Source organism: Simochromis diagramma, unplaced genomic scaffold, assembly GCF_900408965.1.
Source record: "Simochromis diagramma unplaced genomic scaffold, fSimDia1.1 OVJJ01000685.1, whole genome shotgun sequence".
Classification (NCBI taxonomy): domain Eukaryota; kingdom Metazoa; phylum Chordata; class Actinopteri; order Cichliformes; family Cichlidae; genus Simochromis; species Simochromis diagramma.
Genome location: NW_024387477.1, coordinates 4,516,248 through 4,535,653, shown reverse-complemented (window position 1 = coordinate 4,535,653; position 19,406 = coordinate 4,516,248). Strand labels below are relative to the sequence as shown.

Sequence of the window (19,406 nt, the reverse complement as noted above, 5' to 3'; positions counted from 1 at the left end):
TCGCAATAAATATACTGACTGAGACTATGACAGTATTGTGGCAAAAAAGAAAATCACTAGAAGTACAAGTACCCTAAAAGTGTTTATGCTTGAGTAACTGTGCATCTTGTAATTTACCTCCTCCACAACTACTGGCTGCCAATTATGTCTCATTTTCTCCTCTGCTCCCCCCCTTCCTTTTATTTGATTGTAAGATATTTGGTGTTAAAAATAGTTGAAAACTCAGTCACCAACAGCCACAAATCTGCATTTTCATCCCTGCCTAAATCACACACGCACACACACATATACCTCATTCACATTGCCCATTTAAAAAAAAAAAACTAAAAAAAAAAACAGAGCCTTTTATGGTTATGGCAATAAATTATTTTAATCATCTACAGCAAAAAGGCATCGTATGGGTAATTTGGATCAGTCTGTATAGCAATCACAACATCTTGTTTCAGTGAGAAATAAAGCTGAAAAGCTAATATAATAAAAATAATATTGATAGTCATTTCTTTGTATATGAAGAAAAACATTGTGGCTGTTAAATGTTGCCATTAATCAAAATAATAAAATAAGAGCATTCCATTTATTGTCTTACCGCCTATGGACAAACGTACATTTGTTAAAATGACTTGTGTGCAAATGAGATGGGAAACATTTCAAGCATCAGCCCTGTCTGCAGCGGGGTTCTCACAGCCTTTGGGTATCATCATACTGGGTAAAAGTCCTTGAAGTTTTGCAGATAGCATAGCTGAAGGGGAGGAGTAAGGAAAGCTTTTATGTGGTTATGAAGACAGGAAGGAGTATATTACAGAGGCAATCATTATAAAGTGCCCAAGTGAATCACGCAGGATGAGCCTGAGATCATAGTATGCTGTATGTTTGGCATCTACCATATTGTGTGTGCAAATCTGTAGCTTGTGTGTTGTTGCACAATTTTAGTAAGGAGCCTGAGATTTTGGTAATGTTTACAAGCTCTGTTAGAAACTGCTACTGTGTAACCGTGGACAGGTCAGTCAGTCAGTGTGGAGGGTTGCACATGAAGGTAGAGTACTGGGATGAAGCTTCCATGTGGGAGCGAGGACTTCATTTATAGAAGTAATTTATAGCTTTACAGACATACAAGACTTCTGGAGGGAACAGAGGGGCGTTTGTGAGGAAGTGCAAGGTTTAAGTCAGATGGGAGAAAGGGCGATGGGCTTCGAGGCACAGAAATAGGGGCAAGAGGGTAATGGGGGTCAATCAGTAAGGGAATGGCGTTATGTCAGCATGTCCCAGAGACAGCAGCAGCACAGAGCTGTCCAGCAGGCTGTCAGGCATGTGTCCGCTGTGTCATCCCTTCTCCTGTCTTCAACCACGTACACTACAGTGAAATAAAGAGTAGAGATGGAAGAAAGAGGTTGGAAAGGGTTTTAAAGAAAAAGAAAGCAATTAGTGATTTCTTTTCTAAAACAACATAAAGTCCAGTGATATAATTCTCAGTGTCAAATCTCCAGCAGGGAGTTCAAGTGTAACCAGGGGTTTATACACTTTTCCTCTAATTACAGTCATCTTAGGAGTTTAATCTTTACAGTAATACCATAGCAGCGCACAGCCATGATCACACAGCATTACACTTGACTAACATCAGCTCGCCTTCGGTGCTTTCCCTTTACTTCACATGTGTAGCAGTGGCTTTATTTCATCCTTCGCCAACATGTGGAAACTTGTCGAGGCAAATGATCATGTTAGCCATACATGAGCTTTAACAGCTGCTCCAGCCTGAATGAGCACATCTCACCTTCTTTGTGTTTCTGATTAATCATTTATGTGGAAGCAAACACTAATCCAGCTTTTAACAGCTTCAGCTGGGAGGCAAGTTACCTAGGTGACATGCCACTGACCCAATAGGCAAGGACAGATGGCTTACCACTTTTCATACTGAACTCTGATAACGATGTGGCAAAGGTTAATAAATGTTTGGCCAATATTTATTTTTATGCCGCTAATCGACATGGCGTGCAATGAGAATCTCAGTCACAGCACACTTACCTTTTATTGACCAGATCAGGTTTATCTTAGGCTACAAAAGCAGCAACACCTTAGTGCTCGCTTTCATAAATAGAAGGATTGGCCGTGTTTTCTTCATGCAAGGCTGTTCTCTTTGCATACTCACTTTGAATATTTCTTTTTAAAACGTGCCCTTTCTTTCACAGCTTGTGCTACACTTTATTGGCTGCTCAGTGGGGAGTTCAAGCCGCATTAACACACCTTTCATCTAAAACCCGGCTTGACTTCACACATCTGAAACCTTAGCTGCCTGCTTGGGATGCTTGAAGTTGTACCACGTTACGGTTCCTGGTAGAAACACAGGCATTTGTCAAATTGGCAATTAGATTATCAAGTACCACGACTTAACAACACGTTATTTGTTGATGTTGTTAGGGAACAGAATGGTGGCTTTTAAAGCAGCGGAACCCCAATGCTTACATTAATAAAGTGGGACTTTTTCAAGGAAGCCAAGCATCTAAATGAAATCCTGTTTTTTCATTCTGCCCGAGTGTGTTGTATACTTTGTTAAACAATGTTGACTTTATTGTGTTAAGCACACACTTAAGGGGGAAAAAAAAAAAAAAAGTAGTAACGACTACATACTTAAGTAGTGACTTCCCGTTGATGAAGCTTAGATTCAATAAGATAAGACTTTATTGATCCCACAACGGGGAAATTTTTGCATCACCTCAGCTCAGGTACAGATATCAGAAGGAAATACAAAAATACAAATAAGTACAATCAAATAAAAAAAAAAAAAGTAAGATAATACACTATATACAATGGTAGCATACACAGTATGTGATTATGGATATGGTTGGAAATATGGAAGAACATAAACTATATAGCTTGATATAGCTATTGTACCACTACTATTCACACACACACACACACACACACACACACACGCACGCACACACACACACACACACACACACACACACACACACACACGGTCCATTATGCATGAAGTGGTGACCGTGGATGTTCACAGTGTCCAGTGACTTATGACATTGTGGTTGAGGAGTTATAGAGTCTAACTGCTATTGGGATGAATGATCTGCGAAAGCGCTCCTTCTTGCAGCAAGGGTGTAATATTCAGTCTAATCTAAAACTAGCTAAGAGAAATTACACACCTGTCCCAAACAGGAACTCGTGTTTCAGGAGCCCACTGAAATGTGTCCACTTCAGTATTTAAATATAGTCCACTTCACTTGTCACAAACATAGACATCAGTTTTTTGTTCATGAAGTTTTATTTTTTGTCACATGCCTCGGGAGGATGTGACTGAGCAATACAGCTTGTTCATTCAGTAGAAATTTGTTAATCACAAGGCAGGCCAGTCCTAAAGCATACCACCAGTTTTACTCCAGCTATGACCATAAACTCATCAAGAAAATGTTAAAGGTCTAAGATCAAGTGAGCAATAAGATATTTTGCTTATCTGGCATATTTGCTAGAGCAGCAGAAAGGCCCTTCTCTTGCCATTACAAAGAATATGTGTTTAAGGTACTTATGTAACCATCTTAAAAAGGTACAGCTAACGTTAACAGATCAGCTTCCTAGTGGTACTAACAAGGGGCAAAACCTCCAGACCTAAAACCTGAAACCAATGCCAGGTGCCAAAATGTGCAGTTCCTTTAGTAGCCAGCTGACAAGGTAGCACTGCATCGTCTCACACAAATATGGTCATTCTTAGCTCCAAAATGTTTTCAAATTGCCTTTCAAAAACCAGTGTGTAAAAACAATGTAGCTACAAACAGCTTTCCTACTGTTTATGAGTTATGCGAGTAGCTAATCCTTGCAGCTGAATGCAGACTTGCAAGACTCCCAGTGCATCCCCATAACATCCAGTCAACAAGTAATTCAGCACAGGACTTAAAATTGTGTAAGGACAGTGACAACTTGTAGTTCTGCTAGTACTGCTGGATTTGGACTCACAAGTGTTGTGTAGCACGTTTGGGTCACAGTGCTTACCTGTGTTTTTGGGAGCTTCCCCATACATGGGCCCGGGAGGAGGCCCACCCTGCCAGCCAAACTGAGGCTGTCCAGCATACCCATAAGGAGGTTGTCCTGGTCCAGGATAAGGACCGCCAGGTCCCATTGGTCCGGGAGGGTAGTTCGGGTAAGCTGGGTTAGGTTGCTCCATGTTCACAGGGTATCCCTGCTGAGGATACGCTGGGTAGCCTTGAGGTGGTGGGCCCTGGGCTGGGTAACCAGGAGCAGTTGGGCCATTGCCTGGGTATGGAGGCGGGTTCTCCATGTTTGGCTGTAGGTCAAACGATTGCTTAAAAGGAAAAGAGAAAAAAAAAAAGTTAAAGGTGGTGTGATTATGGCCCTTTTCTTGACTAGAAAGCAGATACACTGAAGCAACACAGAATACCTTTTCAATTCCTCCATATTCCAGTTTCCTACTCAGAAAGTCTAAAGTAATATTTGTCAGTAATTTGCCAAAGTTCTAAAAAAGATAAACTGTTTCTAGTTTGTATACATCACACACTTCACTCACTACTTCTTTAACCTGTTGACTATTCCACACTTTCGGCAAACAGCCATTATCTCCACTCAGCCACAGAGGAAAGACAAGCACAGTACATTACTCTAATGTTTGCAGAGGATATCTTATGATTCAGTGGTCAGTCACAGCACACATCAACCATTCCAGAGGCAAGCATAATTATTTTACTATTCACACAGAAAGATTGGCTTCACAGCGTACAGAGTGAGGCCAGTAGAACACGTGAATAAGAGAGAGGAAGAAAGAACTCTGTAACCACAAGGCCCGTACAAGTTGCATTTTCACACTTATCACATTATATCACACGTTCATGTCTTCTTTTTGTCAGTGTGCGAATCAAACATGGGAAAGAAAATGATCCCAAAGCCATTATCAAAGTAAATAAACTACGTCTGAGATCAGCCATTTAAAAGTCATTTCTTTCAAGTGCATTTCCCAACCAGTGGTTTCTGAGAAGGCCAACACCGAAACACTTGCTAGCTTTCACGTAGAAGAGTCACAGAAAAAGAAAAGGCTGATAGTTGGAAAACTGTAGTGGTGCTTACATCACTGGAATCCCTTTTTCACCTTGTATATGTACACTATAAACATCCAAATGGCTTTCATTCCTTCCTGCTCATCTTTTTATCCACATCCAATCTCCCATCTGTAATTTAAAAAAAAAAAAAGGTGCACAAACAGAGTACTTCCAAACTGGATGGTGAAAAACGTTATTACCACTAATCTACTCAGTAGGATTTAACACTGTACTTTTCTGTACTTATCACTTATGGAAAATCTCTTATTGGGTTCAAAGTACATAAGTCTTTTTATAAGTGTCATTGCCCAATGGCATTAATAACCATGTTTGATTGTGGCTCTTGAGTAATGTTATACCTGCAGATAAGCTATGAGGTTGGTTTCATACCACTTTCAAAGTGATGTGGGAATGTTAACATTAGCAGCCCATATGTGAAGATAAGCTTTATCACGGCTTTCACGCATTTCACCACCTGAATATGTTCTTCAACCTACTAGCAGACGGCACTCCCTCTAAAGATGCCTAGGAGGGACAAAACAATTCCTGATGATTTGTTTAAGTAGTTACAGTAAGCCAGCACACTCACCAGCAAAACAACAACAACACTGGAATAAGCTCACCTGTCCTGCTGGGACAATGAGAGGTGACGCCAAAGTGTCCCCTGTGATGATGGTCTATTCTGTCCCTCTCTTCCTGTGTAAGATTACGTGTTGAAGGTTGAGAAAGAAGCCAAACAAATGATCGGTAACCTGACACCTATGAGGATGTCTGCATACACTGTCAAAGTTCACCTTGAAGGCCATGGGCTTTTATTATACCTACATACATTTCTTACTAGACTTTGGTACATGGTTAAGTTTTAATGAAAAGATTTTAATAGACGTTGATTTCTATGAAGGTTTTCTCAGTGTGTCTTTACTGTGTCCGAGTGTGATAATTTGCATGTGTTTGTTTTTCCCCTCTGATGAAAAGCAAAAATAAATGAGTGAAGTGAGATCACATGTGTTTCCACAACAGTATCATGATGACAATATCACAGACAAACAGGGCACACGGAGTACCTGGACACTGAACACTAAACCTTCCTGAATCCTTTAAATGCCACTGAAAATGCCATTGTTAAATAATGACAAGCAAGAAGTTTCCCTAACAGTTGTGTTATCCTTGTGGCTGAGTTTAACACCAACATCTGGAAAATAAACTGGGTGGTAAAGCAGAACATGTAAGCACTATTATGGAATATTTCAAATATAGCCTCACAAACCCAAAAGAAGTGCTAATAATTAGCATTAAGTAGTAAAAGAAAAAAAAATCTATTTTGGCATTTTAATGTTTTTTAGTACATAGGATTTGAACTACTTAAGATATGATGCCAATTTAAAAATTCTGTTCAGAGAAAATACACATATCTACCTAAACACCAGGGCCTAAAAGGACCAGCTATAATAAATAGGGGGGGGGGGGGGGGGGGTAAAAGCCCATATTGCCCAAAATGAATGAGCTTACATTAGATTTACATCATGTTTGTACAAGCTGAGCTGTGGCAAAGCAGTTCGGTAGCCTGGCAGCCCCTGTTTACCTTGTCTTTGTCTAGAGACAAGACAAGACTCAGTGTATATTAAGACACCCCATTGGACCCAATTAAGAGCAATCAGAACCATAACTCTGTCATATAAACAGGTGCTTGGAGCAAACTGAGAAAGAAAAAAAGCTCTAAACTAAAAAAAGACACAAAAAGAAAAAAGAAGAAAAAAAGAACAGAAACTATAACCGGAACCTTTGTTGCTCAGCAACGCTGCCTTGAATTAATCTGAGTTAAGCTAAAGCTAGTCTGTTAATATTTGATCCGTTTGTATTTTCAATAAGCGTTTGTTAGTATGACTAGCCCACTTATTATCAGGGTTAGTCAACAGAATTTAGTTTAGCCTATTAAGTGGTTTTTTTTTTTTTAAAGAACTCTATAGCCTTTACATAAGGAAAACAGAAGTCGCACCTGCAGGCCACAACCCAGTCCGACCCATCTCTAATTTCACAGTGACAAGGCTCGTACACACAAATATACACAGTCCGGCCCTGGCTGGGCTTCCTACCTTTGAGTGACCACTATTCCGGTCAGCTGGAGACGGCAGCAAAGTCTGCTTAACCAGAAACGGCGTCAGTCTTCTCTTCTTGTTACTACTTCTTACCGCAATGACCGACCACTGTCCAGAAATTTGGTGCGTATCGCGTTCACTGGGTGTGACGTCATTTAAAGGGTACGATATGCGGGAGGCGTTTCGGTGGGCCACCGAAGGGCGGGATTGGCTGCTGAGCCGGCCCCCGCTCGCCAGCGTCCAATCACAAGCTAGAGCGATGACCAGCCGTTCGCCAGGGGAAAAAACGATGACTTCTGGTCGTTTGAACAGATAACCGATTAAACGGGTCTACCTCACCCAGCCAGTGACGAAATTCACACGAGGAGCAAGAATAGCTCAGAGGAGTGACTAGCTGGTCAATTATTCATCGATGACCTTATTTCTCTCACTCATGGGAGTTTTGCTCATAAAGCTAATGGATAATTTACATGTTACCAAAGACACATAGTCAAATATTATTTTATATATGTAAGAATGAACTTTTTTTATTATTTCCTGTGTTTTATCTATCATATTGCATTGCTGGTTTTGTCCCAGCAGATGTCAGTCTAGCCCCAGCCTGGAATCATAAGACCTTCTCGTGTTTATATGAGATACACAATTCGGATATTCGCCAAATGCGTGTGTTTAATTTTGTTTAAGTTGCTGAGCACACCAGGACACCATGTCGTTGAGTTGTTAGCTGTTTATTAACATTATATGCTGTAAGATTCAGGCATTAATCTAAGACACTTTCGATCTTTCTGAGTCCCAGTAATTGCAGCACTTTGGCAGATTTCAATTGTATATCTTACAGATCCGAGAGAAGGAAAACAAACTCCACGAAAGTGGTTTGTGGAGTGGGCTGTATGGCTGCACTTGTGTTCACTATAGGCTGATTGCTATCGTTTAAAACCCTGTTATCTGTGACCGTATTCTCCCTGTGATTTATTGGCTTGTCAAAATGTCTTGCACGTGCAGAGAGGCCATGGCGGTTGAGTGAATTTGTTTTCTTTGAAACAACTGTACCTGTTAACTCACAGCTCCATACTACACAGCGAGTTCAAAGAAGCTTTTTCCCCTACCTAGATTCACCTACCCTAACATTGGCTATCAGGATAAATGGCAAACAACGCTGGTTATCAACTCCCTAAATTAACCCAGGATTTTCCCTGCGCTATCACATGAAAGGGGTGACGTCAGCATCTGACCAATCACGAAGGGAGGTTTCAAGACTCATGTGACTTTTCCACAGAAAATGATCCCTGTGAGTGTCACCTACTCCAGAGACGTTATCAAATGGTGATGAAAATCTCAAAACAACATAAAATGCCAGTAAAATGTAACACTGTTAAAGGGCTTCCTTTGACAACTGACACAGTTTGGCTTCATTTTGTGATTTTAGTAAGGTACAGCTTAACATATTATGTATTGTCCCAATAGAGAATCTACATCACACTTACAATGTGCTTTAAAAGAAAAGAATTAGTGAAAACGTGTTGCTTACAAATGATTTTAAACCCAAACTCTGAACATAACCTTCTCCTGACAGTTTGAGTGTTTATTCTCTAAGCTGCAGAACAATAAAATTGAAAAAAATATGTAAGTATTAATTATTTATACGTAAGTGTTAATTAATAATGCTCATCAGGGAATCAAAGACATTACATGGTATTTAAAAAAAAACAAAAAAAAAAAAACTTTAGACCTTTTTTACTGTTCACACGCAGGTGCCCGAGGGATCTCCCGGTACGGTGACACTCTTTTCTGGAGAATTGATTCTTGATTTGATTCTTGAGTTGATTCTTAATCTGCCGATTTACCCCAACAAGAAGTGAATACTTCATAATAAAGACAACCCAGGTTTAACCCAGAAGTTACCTGGATAAGCCAGCCAAGTCTGGCTGCTTAGCATAGACCACAGTTCTTTCTGAAGCTCTCCCCGAGTGGTTCTTGGCTCTTGGACAACTCTTTTGATGAGGTTCTGACTCTTCTATCAGAAATCTTGTGAGGAACGTTTGATTGTGGCTGGTTTATCGTGAAATGATGTTCTTTCCACTTCCCTAATTCACTGTAACATCCTGAAGGTCAGAAATATGCCCGTAACTGATCCCATCAGTATCTTCTGCAACAGTAAGGCTCCTACTGTCTTGCAACAATAAGGTTTACCCGTCATAAGCTGCATTTGCTGTGACACCTTGGTAATGAGAAACCTTTCTTATAGGCCATGAGTTAGGACTGAACCAGCTAGTACTAATTTCCACTGATAGGGGGCAGGATTGCATTCATAATAGAGAGCGATCTCAGCTGGCTTCTAGGCAAGGCAAGGCAATTTTATTTGTATAGCACACTTTAAGCACAAGGCAATTCAAGGTGCAATTCAAAATTAAAAACAAGCAAGTAGAAAGCCATAATAAGATCAGTTACTCATAAGCAAGTCTAAATAAGTAAGGAGTTCAGTGTCTCTGCAGCTTTGCATTCTCCTGATAGTGCGTTCCAGATGTGAGGAGCATAGAAACGAAAAGCTGCTTCTCCATGTTTAGTTCTGGTTCTAGGGACAGTCACTAAACTAGAGCTGGAGGACCTAACTGATCTAGATGATTTGTACCATGATAGCAGATCTCTAATGTACTCTGGTGCTAGCCCATTCAATGATTTATAAACTAATAAAAGCACTTTAAAGTCTATTCTCTGAGCTAGAGGGAGCCAGTGTAATGACTTTAGAACTGGGGTAATGTGCTCTATTTTCTTGATTCTAGTGAGAACACAAGCAACAGCATTCTGGATCAGCTGCAGTTGTCTGATTGATTTTTTAGGTAAACCTGTGAAGATACTGTTACAGTAATCAAGGTGGCTAGAGATAAATGCATGGATGAGTTTTTCTAGGTCTCCTTGTGTCATCAGTCCTTTAATCCTAGAAATGTTCCTCATATGATAGAAGGCTGACCTTGTTATTACTTTTATGTGGCCCTGGAGGTTCAGGTCTGAGTCCATTATTACACCTAAATTTCTGGCCTGGTCAGTAGTTTCTAGTTGGACCAGTTTAAGCTGATTACTGATATTTAGTCGATCTTTTTTGGGTCCAAAGATAAGTACTTCAGTTTTGGTTTTGTTCAGTTGAAGGAAATTATGAGACATCCAGTTGTTAATTTGCTCAATGCATTTATTAATTGTTTGGATAGGTTCAACATCACCTGGTGACATTGAGATATAAAGTTGGCTAAGGCTTTCAATGCCTTTTCACACCTCCTTTTCTTCATATGTCCTTGTGTCATTCCACGTCACTACACATGGCTTAATTTAAGGACTCATTTGTCTTGGTTTCTTTGTATGCACAGATTATTTGGGATGTTACCAACATCTGGTAATGATTTCATGTCAATAGCCCCATTAGAAGTATAAGTTTGTTTTCCCAGCTGTAAGTACTCATTATGAAACCAAAAAAGGATCTGTAATTCTTACATCAATATACATTGCTGGATAATATTTACAAATTCATTAACATACATCATGTTTTCTAAGACAATAACACCCTTATATCTATCTTATTACACTGTAAAGTAACTGTAATACAAACCAACCTGGGCATATCTCACATATAAGGGTTTTTCTTAAATCACTGGTAGATGTTAAACCAAAATATAATTCTTCACAATTATATATCGGAATCAGTATGTGTGCACATACAAGGAACTGGGCTCTGTTTTTTTCCCCTTTGCATTCAGTGTAAACAGAATGAACAGCCAGTATAGTAACAACATGTATGGCATATCCATACTGTATGTGCAATGGTGAGGAGTGCAAAGATGGTTGAATAAATTATGAAATAAAGAAGGGATGGATAACTGGTTACTATATATACAGTATATACATGCTTGTTTCAGCAGCAGGTATGGTGGATGTTTGACAATACAAGATATTCTGTTTAATGAATGAGTAGCATACCAGAAATTGGACAGCGTGACCTCTGCTATTGACAGTTGAATTTAAAAGGCAATGATTTCTGTTCTGCAATGAATTCCATGTAGCAACATGTGATGAGGCTTGCACATTGAGTATGTGTAACAGGACACCTGCATCAACAAACAGAGCTGTAAACCAGTGGTGCCACTGGGTATCGAAACCCTGATCTCTGACATATGCACACTAAGCACAGTATGTTTACAGCGGAAGCGTAAAGTCATGCACAGAAAGTCTGTTGATGAAAGTTACCGGTGACACATTAGGCAACAGCAGAGATTGTGCAACAAACAGTGAAGAAATCGTCAGCATTACTGAGCCAAATGCAAGACGGTGTAGCCTGCATTGTAAGCATCACAGACCAGTTCTGAATACATGAAAAACAATTCAAAAATACTTTTCAAAGATCACTTCTAGGGAATATAGTAAAAAAAATTACAATGAAATGTTTTCAAGCATCATATGAGCCTCATGTAATCCAAGAAACATCTGACAGTGTCTCATATTTAATTTCAGTGTAACAGCGATCGAGGAATCAGCGTTTACAGTGTACTCTTTTACTCATGTGCTCAACAGGAATCCTGGTAAACAGCTGGCTGGCTTTCCTGTGGTGTAAGTAATGTGAAATGGAGTTTGTGTGCGTGTATGTGTCAAACATGCGGCCAGCATCAGCCCACTCCCACCCCTCCAGGCCCCTTCCTGTCAGGATACATGTCACCAAGTAGGCTGTGTGTTTGAGTGTCTGTTTACATCGTCACCCGGGCGATTCATCCTGAACTTGTACTGCTGGGCTTTAACAGGAGCACAGGAGCAGCTGATAAAAATAGATCCTCATCGGCCATGCCAGCTTTACCCAACCCTCTTACAGGGAAACTGGGAGGAGCGAAGATGCAAAGAAGGGATCTTAACTCTTTGGAAAAGGGCACTGGAGCAAGTTTACCAGGGTTCATTTGAACTTGGATGGCAAGGGTGGTCATCTGTGGTGTTGTTTTCAACAGCACAGACATATTTTTTTCCAAAATAACATTTCACAAATGTGCAGCAGACCAGAGTCTGGTAGTCCACTCATCAACAACACAAAACATTTCAGGATCAGCTGCTTGCTGGACACAGTGTAATGTATGCAATGCAGTGAAAATGCATTGTATAAAAGCATCATATTGGCCTACTACACTCCTGAAATGTGTGCTATTATATCTTGTCATATTGAGATGTCGGAGGTATCGATAGGCTGTCATATGCCCTGCAATAGAGTTCCTTAAGTAAATCTCGCTCACTCTGAGACTTATTATTGCTGCAACAAACCTTTCTTATCATTTCTCTGAAGTCGACCCATCATCCTTTCCCTCGGTTTATCTCATATATATACTGTCGCAATAATGGATACACAGATACTGGATGCAAAATAGCTTGTTTCAGATAGTTTAAAAACTGAGAGCCTGCACTGAAGTCCACAGTAAGATAAACAGGGATTATTTTGAACTGTGAGTCATGTAAAGCCACTCTAGAGTCCAAGAATTTAAAAAAACAGAGCTGGCAATGAGCATGCAAAGTCCATTTACATACTTTATTAAAAATAAAGAAATAAATCAAAATGTGTTTGAAAACCTTGGCTAACATTTGTAGCTTACTTTAGCCTGGATTCAGCTGTAAAATCAGCTCAATGCAGCCAGAATTCAGCCAAATATCGTTGATAGATGGTGACCTCGATGGTCTAGTCTAGTCTAGAATTATTACAGTAGCAAAATGTTAACCTGCTGTCTGAGCATTGTATTTGCTGTAAGGTGAGCTAATACAAGCTAACAGAGCACATTTAATTTGCTTGTTCTTAAAGGAACTACAGTTACTACACTGCTTGCTTTAATTAATTAGAGGTGGTTGGTAATAATATCTGCAAAACCATGTCTTCAACATCTGAACAGAATGATGTCACAAAATTAAACATGAACAATGTGGGGCAGGGGCTGCTTGTCCATTTTTGCTTGAATACTCCACTCAGAATAGACTGTCATTATTATTAGCTAAAATACTCAGTAAATCCACAATTACATATTTGAAATGACTATCTGGTCAAATACCAGCAGGTGTCATACCCCCGCCCCCATACTGCGGTATAGTTTTACTGTGTCTGGCCTCTGAGGTGCAGCTGCTTTCATTCCTTAAGACCAGACCTACTTCCACAGTTTCCCTGATCTATAGACTGCCAGCGTCTGGAATAAGCCAGCATGCCTAGCACTGACCTTGCTGAGTGGCCACGGCCGGAGACACAGTGTACAGGACTCTGGGCAGCCTTGTGCTTCAAAGCCACTCCTGATAAATATTAGAAAAAAAAACAAAAAAACACTTAATAGATTTTTCAGTGTTTTTTTGCTATGTCTGAAAATTCAAGATTGCATTTCCCATCAACATAAACAGTGCATAATACCAGGATAAAGACTAAAGCTGGGGTTCTCATACTTTTTTTCTAACTTTCCCACACACGTACTGATAAATGCATCTTGGACAATGATACTTCAGCATGCAGACTAGAATAGCTGGGGATTATCCACAAAACTTTCTGACTGAAAGGACTGTGGGTTTTGTTTTGTTTTTATTTCCCACCTTCTCCTAGAAAAATCATTCAGTCTGGCCCTGTTCCTGACATTCAGAGAACCACAAGCCTAAAAATAACCATTTTACTTCACACAGATCAGCAAAATTGAGCTTCTATGCACATGTGGATTTCCCTTTTTAAGACTACAAGAGTATCAGTACACAAGTAATGCAACATACTAACTGCCTAATATGCATTTTCGCATGGCAACATGCTTTTCTGTTACAAGGTGTAACAGGGTCATCGTCTTAGCTACACTGGCTATAGTGGATTTCTGTGAAATAAGGCAGCACAATCATTTACTAAACGTGAAGCCCAGGCTTACAGGCTCCATTTGAGTCCATTTGAGCACAGAGAAAACCTGACATAAAGCACAGACGTGTACTTTACCCAAAGTACATGTTATCAAACTTTATGAGCTATCCTTTGGGGTCATAAAAATACATTAACACTTGAAACCCTTGTAGACCATTTCTCTTTAGAGAAATATATGCTTTATTGGAAATGGTAAAAGTTTAAGTTACAAGGCCTTTATGTTAGTGTGCAGCTTAAAAGCTAAAACATGGACAAAAAGAAAGCGAAGACACAATTTGACAGTTTTCACAGCCTTTATTTGAATTTCTTCACATTCCATCACTTCCTCTATACAAAACAAAGTAGGACCTGAATTTCAGAAGGCACCCCCACAATGTTAGGTGACACCTGTCTACCAAACAAAGAAAGTTAACCTTCCTTTTTAGGGCGGGTGGGGGAAATGATAAATGATGCATGCATTGAAAGTACCAACTTCATATGTCTCGGTACGATCATCTTATAGTCCCTCGATTTAAAAAAAAAAAAAAAAAAAAAAAAAAAAAAAAAAAAAAAAAGCAACATAGTACAAGTTTCTTATTTACAAAGATTTTAAAAAGTGAAATCAAAATGGATTTTTTTTTTTTTTTTTTAAATCCTGCTACAGTTCTGAAGTGAATCAGCAACCAAACAACCCATTTAGTACAATAAACACTTTAGGGTTAAAAGCACCCTACTTTTATGCTTTCATTCTTTAATTCCAGACAAAAGCTTTTACTCGTTTAAAAAAAAAAAAAAAAAAAAAAAAAAAGTGAAAAAGCTTCATTTGTAATGAGTTACGGTCAGTGATGACCTTGGAGGCATTTAAACATCTCCACAGGAGGTAATACTGCAGCTCAGATGTCCATCTCAAACTGGTTGTCATCTGTTGGGGGGAAAAAAAAAAAAAAAAAAAAAAAAGGAAGCACAAAACAAAACAGTTGAGATTAAAAACAGTGAGGTTTGATAATCTGCCATCACCTTATTTGTGCAGTTGCAGCCACACCTTAACCGACAATGGCGACGAGAACAAACTAGCTCTTATCACTGCAAAGAAAACCATCAAGGGGGCAAAAACACACGGACACACCAAGGACATAGAACATAAAAACAAGACCCACGGCACGTCTTGGGTGTTTTTACCCACACAAAGAAGGAGACAAGTAGGCAGGGGTCACGTGTAATCCTCATGGTCTTTAGTTTGACAGGAGGAATGGAGGAGGGCAGATTGATAGCTGCATGTACTTCAGTCAATAACAAATGACTAAACTGTGAACCCAACCTTTGGTCACATGGCCACAATAAGCCCAAGTAGAGGATTTGTTGCCAAAATAAGGAACTTTATCTCTAGCAAGTCACAATATTCTAATTGGAAATCAATAATAATAATAATAATAATAATAATAATAATAAGTCAAGTTGTTTACCAAAAGACATTAAAAAAGTGGAAATATGATGCTTTTCCTCAGCCTGTGACATTATGATCTGAATCTTTGGCTGTGTTTGTACAAGTAATCCCAGTGAGTCACAAGCTCAGGCTTAACACTCGTCTAAATGCTCATTCCTTGAGTTGTTTTATTCTCCTTGCCCAGAAAACAATATCCTGAACATATGATCATCTCACACAACTTTCTGACTTCTGTCCATGAGGGGCCGCCAATCAAAAGACAGCTAAAATGGCTCTAAAGAGAGGAACAACATCTACGCAGTTTAAGATAACCAGATTTTGAACTGTTAATCGTGCAAAGTCACTTTGTCAGACATGATTGTTTACCAATAAACTCCTGGCCTCTTTTTAATAAAAAGGTAAACGGCTAACAAACAGTTCAGCTGCAGAGTTGAGGACTGCAAGAACAGCAGGCTGTATGCATATGATGGTTAAGGCTGGACACGCTGGCTTAATCAGCATTTCGACTTAATCATAAAACAGTCAATGGAGCCTTCTTTGTATCAGTTAGAAAAATCTGAGAGGGAAGGATGATTTAATGTCAATTGCAACTGCGACCCCCCCCCCCCCCCCCCCCCCCCCCCCCATTTTTCTCAGGGGTTAGGAAACAGACAGGAATCAAAAACGGTTTTACTTAAGAACAGGTTCCATACTGTCTGTTCCATTTCATGTGTTCATATGCCTTGAAGCTTATTAATCCCTTTTATCAGTGTTGGCATGCCCCCCCCCACCACCACCCTAACCCAACAGCTGCACATTGCAAAACAAATTATTGAACTATTTGTTTTGCGCACCTCAGTCACATGCAAAGCTTTTTTTTTTTTCCTCCCAGTATTTATCGTGAGTGTTCAGATTGATAAAATTGTGTTGGCTGACATCACTCTCACAAATAAAGGGAACAATAAGGATTCTGAACTTTCAGGAGACTCAATATGTATCAAGTAAAATTCTACATTACAAGTTGTGTTGACACAAATGAATCTTATATGTACAAGACATTTACCTGCAATGTCTTTCTCTTCCTCTTCTTCCTCCTCTTTGAGATCCTGCAACTTCCCCGTGGAGTGTGTGGCTGGTACAGTTACCCCTGGGATTTGGGGAAGACAGCATGGGGGGGTCCGAGCAAGAGGAGAGTTTCGACAATCCAAGAGGAACTTTCTGTCATAGATGATGCGGGTGCCTATTTTGTTTTAGGAGGGGGTGGGGGTTAAAATCAAAACAAAGAGTCAAACAACAGAACAAAGGCTGGACTTCTGCAAGCTCAAACTGCAGCCTAGTTATTACTCAAGCCCCTTTGCAGTGATCTAAGGTGCACATCTGGAGATTTGGACAATATTATTCTGCATTGGAAGACATTTAAGTGGGGAAAGGGTTGTGTGCACACAATGTTTAGAGCCGTCACAGTAATTCTAGGAATTCCAAGAAATCAAACCACAAAACATTCTCACTTTGAAGCAAGATGCTTTCAGATTAAAGCCACATGTTTCATATTTTGATTCAGCAGAAAGCTGTTACATATACAGCAGTCATTAAATGCTTATGAATTAACCTAAAAGTACTTATTTTTCTTTTCAAAATGCAGTTTGTACCATCTACAAGGAAAAACACGTTGAAAAACAGTTACGGGCAATTCAATCCTAGACAAAGGGAAGCAAAGCAGTGGGAAATGGGGCAGGGGAAGGGGGCTGGAATGCAACCTATAGTGAAAGCAGCGACTGTGCCGTGCAGCTACATGTGAAAAAGGGGGTCAGCAACACAAGCATCGACCTGATAGGGTGTGTAAAATTTAATGTGTCACTATACAAAGTGTAACTCAAGTCAAAACTCAGTAGCGACATCCTGTCACGTGTCCTTTGGCATCCATTTTTAGGCCTTTTTCTTGAAATGTTTACATTCCCCCATGCATTACACATTTCACCCCCTCCCCCTTCAAAATGTACAGAATGTTCTCTACTGTTCCTCAAATGCAGAACAGAGAGAAGCAGGGATAGGACGGCCTCCCGCTCCTCCACCACTGCGAAGGCCAATCACTCTGCATTTCTGGCAGCCGGACACATACACCCTAAAAGTCACGAGTTAAGACTGGGCGTGTTGTGTTTGAGACAACAATCAGTAAGTTTGACGCTGCAACAAGTCACCGATCAGACCACCGTGTTTGCGTTTGTCACAGGGGGCAGTGTTGTTATAAGCCTTACCGATACAAGTTTAACTGCAGAACTTAAACAATATGCATGTAGTTATACATGTATAAAAAAAAGAAAAAACGAATTTAGGAAGAAACAAAACACCGACGTTAGAGTATTAACCAACTCGATGCAGGTAAAGCACACTCGTGAACATACGGGGCTGTGGCCTGCTGTGAGCATGCTCTCAATCTACAAACGAGGCAGGGGCCCAATCTTTGCCCGCTTTTTGGTCTCGAGCAAGTGCGAGGGCTGTTTTGATTGACGTTAGGGGAAACTAATATTACATCAGACACTTTTTATGTTGACGCGTGCAGCCTCTCGCGAGAGATGACGCGTGACCGTTTGGACGTAGGCACAAACCATTAGTTTCCAGCAAAAGTTGAACTTTTCGAGGGTTTTCCCCTTTTTCTTTCTTGTTGAGTTCTGAAAACATAAATTGATAACACAAAAACACAACACAGTGCAGTTTTTCTTACCTCCAGGCGTGGTGGAGAACAGGGTACCCCCGGGTGTTTGGCTGTAACAGTCTGGTAGTTGGGACCAGTCCTTCAGGGTAAGCACCCTGGTGGGGATAGGACGGCTTTTAACTTGATTTGCGTCGACCGACATGCTAATTTTGGCCTAACTACTGCTTCAAAAAGTGCTAGCGACTTTCTTTGTTTCTTTAGCCCCGAAACTCGTAAATACAAGTTTCCCCACAGCTTTCCTCACGGACAAAACTACGTAAGATACCGTAAAGTTTTACAAGCTTCACTTGCAAACTAAGAGTTAAAGCAAGCTCAAAGTTTTAAGGTCTGTCACGACAACCAGCTTCCAAACGCTGCTACACTCTGCATTCGTGGTACCCAAGTCCGCAGCAGCCAGCCGTCATGTTTTTGTGCAGTAGCTACCAGGCACGTGGGACAGCGTGTATTGGGTACGAATGTTTATCTCCAAACGACAGTCCGCGAGGGCGGTGACAATGAGTAAAAAGAGCGTTGTATTCTACTCTCTATCACTGTCAGTTTACCCCGTGGAGGAAATAGTGGGAATTGTATTATTACCAATGAATAACATTAGTTTCTCTTTGTAAACGAATGGTATTAAAATAGCCGTATACTGGATAGAAATAACACGAGTTCCCGCGAGAATACCTAGACAGGGGTCATCTGGTTCACAAACCACGCATCCACCTCGTGGTTGTCAATCACTTGGCAACACTGCCCCCTACATGTGTGTCAGTGTGTTAGTACCATGCCTTCATGTTTAGAGGAGAGGCACCGTGTGCACGTCTCTCACGTGGCAGCTCCAGATCTCTGATCAATAACAGCAGCACCGTCTATACGGGTTACAGTCATCTCTGTTTTATTATAAGTTTTCTTTAATCAGGAAATGCATTATTACTCTCCAACATTTCATTTATCCAAACATGTCCTATATATAGGTTTATATGGAGATATATTTACCCGTTTCAGTGTTTTGGAACAAAGCGTGCACGTCTCGCACGAATCAGCAGAGCTCTGATCAATCCCAGCAGTAAGTATCAATAAGGGTTACGCGATTTACTTTTTCTGTAATCGGGAGATACATTAGATGCATATAGTTATACATTTGTCTATTTACTCACTTGTGTTGCTTGCGTTTTATTTTATTACATTTATGAATAATAAAGATTCTCGTGGAGTGGATTAAATCAGCAAATAGAGAAGCAAAACAGATTTCCCATTGGTCTGGAAATTT

The 19,406-nt window shown here is 40.1% G+C and overlaps 2 protein-coding genes across 2 annotated transcripts; both read right to left on the bottom strand.

Moving 5' to 3' along the window:
• Positions 1 to 342: 342 nt before the first annotated feature.
• zgc:165573 (cysteine-rich and transmembrane domain-containing protein 1) lies at positions 343 to 7,472 on the bottom strand. The gene is made up of 3 exons (XM_040015478.1): positions 7,148 to 7,472; positions 3,997 to 4,306; positions 343 to 1,351 (listed from the first exon to the last, which is right to left on the bottom strand). The coding sequence occupies exons 2-3, from the start codon at positions 4,280 to 4,282 to the stop codon at positions 1,248 to 1,250; spliced, it is 390 nt and encodes a 129-aa protein (XP_039871412.1). The 5' UTR covers positions 4,283 to 4,306; positions 7,148 to 7,472; the 3' UTR covers positions 343 to 1,247.
• A 6,841-nt stretch (positions 7,473 to 14,313) lies between these two features.
• Positions 14,314 to 18,572, bottom strand: eif4ebp3l (eukaryotic translation initiation factor 4E binding protein 3, like). The gene is made up of 3 exons (XM_040015477.1): positions 18,164 to 18,572; positions 16,505 to 16,681; positions 14,314 to 14,940 (listed from the first exon to the last, which is right to left on the bottom strand). The coding sequence occupies exons 1-3, from the start codon at positions 18,294 to 18,296 to the stop codon at positions 14,912 to 14,914; spliced, it is 339 nt and encodes a 112-aa protein (XP_039871411.1). The 5' UTR covers positions 18,297 to 18,572; the 3' UTR covers positions 14,314 to 14,911.
• Positions 18,573 to 19,406: the final 834 nt, after the last annotated feature.